General features: G+C 39.6%; 1 protein-coding gene across 1 annotated transcript; it reads left to right on the top strand.

The window, feature by feature from the left end:
- Positions 1-242: 242 nt before the first annotated feature.
- Positions 243-8,091, top strand: mettl17 (methyltransferase like 17). Its single transcript, XM_074652042.1, has 14 exons — positions 243-469; positions 1,678-1,819; positions 1,908-2,057; positions 2,160-2,247; positions 2,814-2,895; positions 3,119-3,192; positions 3,288-3,382; positions 3,494-3,564; positions 4,664-4,771; positions 4,968-5,036; positions 6,018-6,068; positions 6,164-6,256; positions 6,551-6,747; positions 7,831-8,091. The coding sequence occupies exons 1-14, from the start codon at positions 401-403 to the stop codon at positions 7,928-7,930; spliced, it is 1,389 nt and encodes a 462-aa protein (XP_074508143.1). The 5' UTR covers positions 243-400; the 3' UTR covers positions 7,931-8,091.
- The last annotated feature ends 29 nt before the right edge of the window (positions 8,092-8,120 follow it).

Below are 8,120 nucleotides of genomic sequence, written 5' to 3'. Positions count from 1 at the left end.
GTGGTTAAAACGAAACCCTTGACGCTTGCGCGCTACAGCCTTGTCAAAAAAGGAAACAGTTACCGTGGCAACGATTTTAGGACAAACCTGAAATTTAAAGTTCATCACAAATTGTCAAACATTAGCCTTGTTTTTAATATTTTTAGCTTATGCGTAATTTTGTTCACACTATGCTAAAATTAATATTTTCGAGGTGTAAGCCAGAAGAAACAAGGGCAGAGTGAGCCCTCCTGTATGTGCCTCCTCTACTGCGTGGAACAGAACTTCAGGACCAAAGGTTCCGCCTTAACCGTTGGTCGGAATTATTTTGTTGAAGGACCGGTGCGAGATCCTGGTCCTAACGTGCTCATCAGAGTGTGGATGAAAAGTTAAAATTAAAGGCATTTAAAAACAAGAAGACATGGTTTCACGGAGCTACGGCGCTTGTGTGCTCTGTCACAGGGCGGTGGTCGTGAGGATGATGTGCAGGGTGAGTGACGTTTGAGAGTGTCATTGAACGCAGCATCTCTACCATGGAGGTCAGACAGACTGACATAATACATAAGAGTTTAGTTTAGCTATGTTCACAGAGTAGTAGACGTAATATTCATATACATTAATTTATCACATTTCTTCAGTATCCTCCTGTTAGAGTACATTTGCTTTTTCTTTACTCAATGTAACCGTTGTCACCTACGTTTTTTACTTGGAAATATATTTGTATTACTCAGATATTATTTGCTACAATTATACTAATTATTATACTAATAGGGAATATGTACATTTATTATGTGTTTTCTGCAAAAAGCTCTACGGGCAGAAAATCTCTGAATCTCAGTCTGAAATAATTTAATTATTAAATAAAAAATATCTAAACTTTTGTGCGGATAATAATAATAATACATTTATTTATATAGCACTTCTCAAAACAGATGTTACAAAGTGCTTCACGAGATAATAAAAGCAGATAAATGAAGTAAAAGATATGGTAACTGCTAAAACAGAACATCACAGAACATATCAATAATAATAGACGTGGTCAAATGGTAGGACAAGTTGATATAACAAATATATAAACATAAATGTGTATAAATGTACATATGGGTCCAGAAACGGATGTATACAGTACATACATATATGTATACCCTTCTACTTATAGGAATAAAAAAAATGTGTTTTCAAAAGTTTTGGATGCTGAATCCAGTCCTTCAGGCACTCAAAAGTTAACTATCTAACAAAACAAACAAGCCTCTTAAACACTATGGTATGACCTTTTTATATATATATATTTGGTGTTTGTAATTGTGATTTCACTATGCTCTTCATACAGTATGTGTTTGTAGGGTTGGGTAATACAGATAAAATAATTTTATGCAGTATATGTATTATATATGGAAATAGGAATATACATTGTGACTTTGTGAATTTCCTGTAAATCCATTTTAAAAACTGTGTACATAAAATAGACCTAAATCTATTGCTACAAGTGCAGATTGTGAGTTAATCAATGAATAAATCAGAAATAATGCATGCTCAGATGGACTGCAGATTTTAAATTGAATACCAAAATCTTGGCTCCAAAACTATCTAATGGCATTTCTTGTCTGTCTATTATTATTGTTTTAATCTAAGACCAGAAGGAGGTTGGTTACTGTTAACTGTTAGGTGGAAACATTTGTTTTTATTTCTCATCCTCAGGGAATGAGTACAGCTGCACACCCGCAGTCCCAGTTAGATTTCTTAAAAGGAGAACCACACAGGAAGCACCCAGGTGTGACCAACCTGAAAACTCTGCGCCTACCTGACGAACTCCAGACGGCTGCACGGTCGATTATTCACAGTAGGTCAAAGTTATGAATGTCTGTCAGTTTGCATACCAAATGTTTCTGGAGCTTCACTGTGCGACTCTTCGATCTCTCCACCTGTAGGAGCTCAGGTGACTCGGCTGACTGACCGCGCTCAGAGCCTCACAAACTTCCTGTGGAGCAGAAAACGAGCCGTCGAGGACTCGACTCTGAGGAAGAAAGCTGTGAGCCTGGAGAAAGAACTTTGGGAGAAAGCGATGGAGAAGAGAGGAGGTGGGTGACACATGAATTAAAAATAGCAATGGATGTACAATAGCTGCAAAGAAATCATATGATGCAGCAGCTGGAGAAAAGTAAATGTGCTTTATATTGCAGATATAGATGAACAATTGCTGGAAGACCGCATCAGGAAGAAAGTGATTTCAGAGCTCAAAAGAACCACATATCACTGGACTCCCATGAAGTAATACTTGCTTTTATCTCGGGCTGTCCTCAACCAAAGAGATTCTTAGTCGACTAACACTCATGCGATTTTGTCGACTGATCGATTAGTTGATTTAATCTACAGATCTGTAAAACTGAGTTTCTCCACAAAGAATCACACGAAAGGAAACCATACTTTTATCTACATGTTCTTTTATAGAAACATATAATATATACTGGATTTTTTAAATGATAAGTGTGTTCAGAAACTGAATTATTTGAAATGCTTTCTAATGGAGAAAGAGAGTTCTTTACCAAACTTCCGACAAGACACAAGTCTGATTTGTGTCAATGCTGACTAACTTTAACATTTTAAACCTTGTACAGACGTAAAGGACATTGGCAACTCTTTTTCACTTTTCATATTGACAAGTTTGTACAGTTAATGTCAATGGCATGAAGTCTTATTTTAGTATGTCAGGCTCTGAACAAAGACAGAAGTGGAGCGAGTCTGCAGTTACAATTTGGAACTTGTAACTGGTGATTTCTCCTGTTTGATTTTGAGGTGTGGATGAGTTTCTATACAGCTTACTCTGTCTGTTTCAGGTATGATGAAGATTTAGGTGTGGTGTACATGGCGGCTCGGCTGGCTGGGGGCTATGCAGCAGTGAGGAGAGCTATAAATGAGGTAATGAACGAGTGGTGGAGATCATAGGCTAACTCAAGTGACAACAATGTCCTTAAAGGGTCAGTTTACCCAGATTATAAAAACATATTTTATACTTATAGTGGTAAAGAATGGAAACATTACAAAATAAATGTCCTCATTACTGACGATTGTTACCCCTGGATGTGTTAGGGGGTCAGACTGCTGCCTTTTCTGTCCTAAATTACAGTTTGAATCGTTTCAGATAAAGAAGAGGGATCCCTCTTTTGCCCCTCAGTCTCTCCTGGATTTTGGATCAGGGCTGGGAACAGTTGTCTGGTTAGTGTAAAAAAAGCTGATGCAACATAAAAAGAGTTTTCATGTAAATTACAAGACTATGAAGTATTAACTTAGTCTCTCTCTTTCTCCAACAGGGCGTCACACTCGTGCTGGGGCGACACTTTGAAGGAGATGATATGTGTGGACAGCTCTGGGCCGATGAACATCCTGGCAGAACGGCTTCTCAAAGGTGCACAAACAAACACTTGGATCAGTTTTGATTTGTAGCATTTTTGTTTGGGCTTTTGTCAAATACTCGATCGGAAAATCTAAGCATTAGTTGTCTTTTTATGTTGAGCAGGTGATGACGAAAGAGCTGAACCTCACATCAAACAAGTCTATTTCAGACAGTTCCTCCCTGTCTCTCCTAAGGTAAAACCTCTGTTTTAGAGTTTCTTCCAAAAATATATATTCTAGCCTTCAATTTTGAGTTCCAAACAAATCTGATTCCTGCTGTACACGAAACAAAAAAGAGAGATTTCTTGCATAAAACTCAGATTCTTTTTTTTCTCATAGATCACATCAGGGTGCATGAATAGTTTAACTATAATCAGTATTACCCAGATGCATTTAAAGGACCAGTGTGTAACTATTAAGGATATCCATTGGCAGAAATGGAATATGATATTAATAAGTGTGTTTCTTTAGTGTGTAATCACCTGAAAATAAGCCGTTTATATCTACATAGGGAGCGGGTCCTCTTCATGGAGTCCACCACGTTGCTCCGCCATGTTTCTACAGTAGCCCAGAACGGATAAACCAAACACTGCTAACTTTTCTTGCTTGGGCCGGAGTCGATAACGTTACTCGCTCCCGTCGCCGCCGCTCTCTCTCTTGCTTCACCACTCACTTCCCACGTACACACACACTCTACACACACTGGCTCTGCTCCAAATGACCTACGCTACTCTTATAACAACAGGCTCTAGAGAGGGACATTCACGTTTTCGCGTTGGTCACCGTAGCTCTCCAACACGCTTGACACACGGTAGAGGCTTCAGTTGGTTGCAATCTCCTCACTGCTAGATACCGTCATGATAATAGAAGTTGGAGTGGCTAAGAAACTGTATATTGAAAGCCATGTCCCATCAAAGTGTATTTTTTGTAATAATGTAATTGTAATCTTTGTTGACAAAAATCCTCACACCCACAATTTTCTTTTTTATGCTTCTAAAAGCATTCTTAATATATATATTCTTTCAGTTAATAGAAGACGAGCAGGGGAGCTAATCCTGGACTACAAGTGCTACTCTCACAGTTGTAAGGAAAAGTGATCTCTGGGAAATGCAGTGTAGAAGCACCATCGTAAGCACATGGCACCAAAGATGTCGCTAAAATAAGGAGCATCATCATTAGGATTCTCTCTTTTACATTGAGTTTTGTGCTTGGAACATTTTTGTATTTATGGAGCAGCTTCACAGGATCATCTCCAGGATCAGGAGCCCTGACAGTCCTGTGTTTCTCCTTCCAGGTGCAGTTCGACTTGGTGGCAGCAGCCTTCACCCTGTCGGAGCTTCTAAATGTGAAGGATCGAGAAGAGGCGGTGTTAACTCTGTGGAGAAAGACAAGCTCGTACCTGGTTGGTTGAAATGAACTTTACCCATAGATAATTTGCACTTTTTAACTTTTGTTGTCCTTGTACCTTTAGTAGATATATACTAGATTTGAGGCATTTTGTGTATAAACTGCAATTTGTCTTGAAAACTATTCTGGTGCATGTAAGTCCTCCTTTTATTTAATAACATTTGATTATGTTTTATATGTTTTTTGTATAGGTTCTGGTGGAAAATGGGACTAAAGAGGGCCATCAGATACTTATGGAGGCCAGAGACACTTTATTAAAGGTATTCAAATACAGCAGATAAGATGGCACTTTAAAATCCCCATGGTGGATGCAGTATAAATGTGTTATTTCTAAAATGGTGTATTTTAATATTTCTGCTTTCTGGGGTCGCTAAACAGTCTTGAATTACATAAATTGGGTATCACTGGAAAGCTGAGACTCTTGTGGATCCAACAAATCCAATTGTATTCATGTGTGATGATGCTAGTCCCCATAGAAGCCATTTCATTGTTGTGGGACCATTTTTTTTTATTTGACCTCACTGTATAAAATGACCTGTGGTGACCTCTAGGATAATCACAGCCTCATGAAACTTTACAACCATAAATTTGAGACCTAAAGCATTCAGAGGATGGATGGCTTCCCTTGATAGATTGACAATAAGGGGGTTTCTGAGCAGTTTCCAGAACAGAAGTGCTCGCCATCTAATCACTGAAAAATGCAATTCTTGCAGAAATCTCAAAATGTCAAAAGTTTTTGATACCAAATCACAGCATGGCTCTTTCTATGGTGTTTCTCAATGACTTTGGTGTCTTAATGTGGTATTTTGGAGGCATTATTGATCTTTTTTATCAATTCTCGATAGATAAAAAATGGTTAAATTTAGCACCAAATCTGTGTAACAAATATAACAAATATTGCTGCAGCAACTTATGAGACATAATAGAGGGAATGACCATCATATACTGGTATCATAATGTTCTAAACCCTTGTACACTTTCAAAATGTATTTTAATTAATTGATTAATTCATTCATTCATTCATGTTTATATCTGAAATATGACTAGAACAACTTGACACACAGTGCTGGACTGCATCTCAAATTAATCTTCAGGTTCCCAGCTTTCAAATGATGTACACCACTTCTATGTGACATCTACTGCTGACCTGCTATCTCCCCTAAAAAAGACAAAAACAGGTCTATGTGGGTCTCAGTGGGTTAATGGAAGCAGACTGATGACTTTCAGTTCTCTATCTCCAGAAACAAGAGAAGACTGTCCATGACACCAGACCAGCGTCAGTGTTTGCTCCGGTATGTTCAAATCTCAGCTGGTTTAAAATGTCATACAGTACTTTCAACCAGCTGCGTCACAGTCTTCTTGCATCTTTGTTGTTTTGTTTCTCCAGTGTCCTCATAAACAGAAATGTCCTAAACTGGCCCAAGAGACGACCACACCCTGCAACTTCCAGCAGAAGTACCAACCTCTGCCTCTGGCCGGGGTAAGAAGCCGTTGTGTCGATTTTGTCCCAGTGTCAGACTTTGATAATCTCTGGTGTAAAGCCTCTGTCGGTGGGGCTGCTTTCTGTGTTTGCTCAGCTACGGTATCACGGTACGCTCCGGCTGACTTTCCTTTATAAAACACACTAATTACAGGATAAATCACACTTGTATCCCACCAGTTATTGACAGAAGGAAGCAAAAGTGTAAACAAATTCAATGAAAATGTAATTAATTTCTATGTAAAAACAGGCAGTCAAATCAAAGATAGATTCCACATATTTATTTATTTCCAGCACAACGACCGGCAGACGGAGAAGTTCAGCTACCTGATTATGACTCGGACAGAACCAGGAGAGGCAGAAGCAGAAGGTGTGGACTGGGCCCGGCTGATCGCACCGGTGCAAAGCAGAACAAGACACGTCCACTGTCGAATGTGCTGCCCTGATGGACAACTGCAACACCTGGTGGTGACGGCACAAAAACACAGCAGGTAAAGGTCCCGCATAGCACAGGCTGTCAAACTCACCAGCATCCCACGTTTGTAACTGGGAGTCAAAGCTTGGGTTTGATTTGTCCAAAGAAATGTGGTTCAAGAGCTGTGAGGGACTTGATGAGAAGTATTAGCAGCATTTGCCTTATGGCAGGTGTTTCATACCCTGTCTATGATACATTTGAAATGGATTGGGTTTGATTTAGTTGGGCCAATAACTTAGGTTACTGATACAAAACTGCCAATCCAGTGTAAATTTAACAAAATAAGCCAAACAAATGTTAAAGGAGCAGTGTGTAACATTTCAGGGGATATATTAGCAGAATACCCCAAGACCCGTGTACCAGCCTCTTTCATTATGCCTTGGTCCTCTACACGGAGTCCGCCATGTTGCTCCGCCATGTTTCTACAGTAGCCCAGAATGGACAAACCAAACACTGGCTCTAGAGAGAGCCTTTCACGTTTTTGCGTTACCTGAAGGCCACCGTAGTTCTCCGACACACTTGAGTGCAAAATCGTGGTACCACCAGCCGCTGTCTCTCTTCCATTGCTCCTTAAGTAGTGTTATTATGGTAAGGATGGCCTCTGAGCGAGGGGAACGGCGAATACCACTGTTTTGCACTCCGCAACTCCGGTACTGCAGTCTTAGAAAGGGAGGAGTGAGCGGAGGGGTACTCAGTTGGTTACAATCTCCAACCACACTACTAGATGCCGCCAAATCTTACCTTTTAAATGTGTGTCTTAACACAAGCAGCTGTGCAAGAACTTTTCTTAAATAAAACAGTATAAAATTGGCAACATTTTGATTTAAATGAGGAACTTTCTGATCAAATACGCAAAGAAGACTAGAAATCAACCAGACTTTCAAAGACAGCTTTTGGTATTTGGCAGTTTTTTAATACATGGTGCCGCAGACACATTTCTGACTGTGTACCATTGAAGTATTGATACCCATTCCTTGTGGTCATGATAGTGTTATGCTGCTTTTATTGGAACACTGAATTAAAGCTCATTGTTCAATGTGTGTCTGATCATGGCATCTCTCAAATAGACTGAACATTTTGTTTCACTTCCTTCAATCAGAGATGTGTACCGCTGTGCCCGGAGCAGCGACTGGGGAGATCAAGTGCCAATCATTCAGAGAGTCGACGACGACGACGACGTCCAGAGTGATTCAGAGTGATGATTCAGCGACGAAGATACACTCTTTATACTTTTGAAACAATGGAAACACCCTAAAACTGAGATAAGACTGCCGACCAAGGACTCCTCAGCTTTTAGTTGAACAGAACATCTGAGTTTCCTTCCTGGATTTGTTAAAATACTGACTCATCTGACAACCTCTTATAACCTCAATAAAAAGTCACAACATA

The sequence above is a fragment of the Sebastes fasciatus genome, chromosome 11, assembly GCF_043250625.1.
Source record: "Sebastes fasciatus isolate fSebFas1 chromosome 11, fSebFas1.pri, whole genome shotgun sequence".
Classification (NCBI taxonomy): Eukaryota; Metazoa; Chordata; class Actinopteri; order Perciformes; family Sebastidae; genus Sebastes; species Sebastes fasciatus.
Note: the sequence above shows the minus strand (reverse complement) of the source record. Positions and strands in the feature narration are given on the sequence as shown.

What these genes read in the sequence shown, in the direction of transcription:
- mettl17 (XM_074652042.1), top strand. Translation starts at nt 401, where the DNA reads ATGGTTTCACGGAGCTACGGCGCTTGTGTGCTCTGTCACAGGGCGGTG. An exon ending in TCGTGAGGATGATGTGCAGG is followed by an intron (nt 470 to 1,677) that starts GTGAGTGACGTT and finishes TCTCATCCTCAG; the next exon opens with GGAATGAGTACAGCTGCACA. An exon ending in TATCACTGGACTCCCATGAA is followed by an intron (nt 2,248 to 2,813) that starts GTAATACTTGCT and finishes TGTCTGTTTCAG; the next exon opens with GTATGATGAAGATTTAGGTG.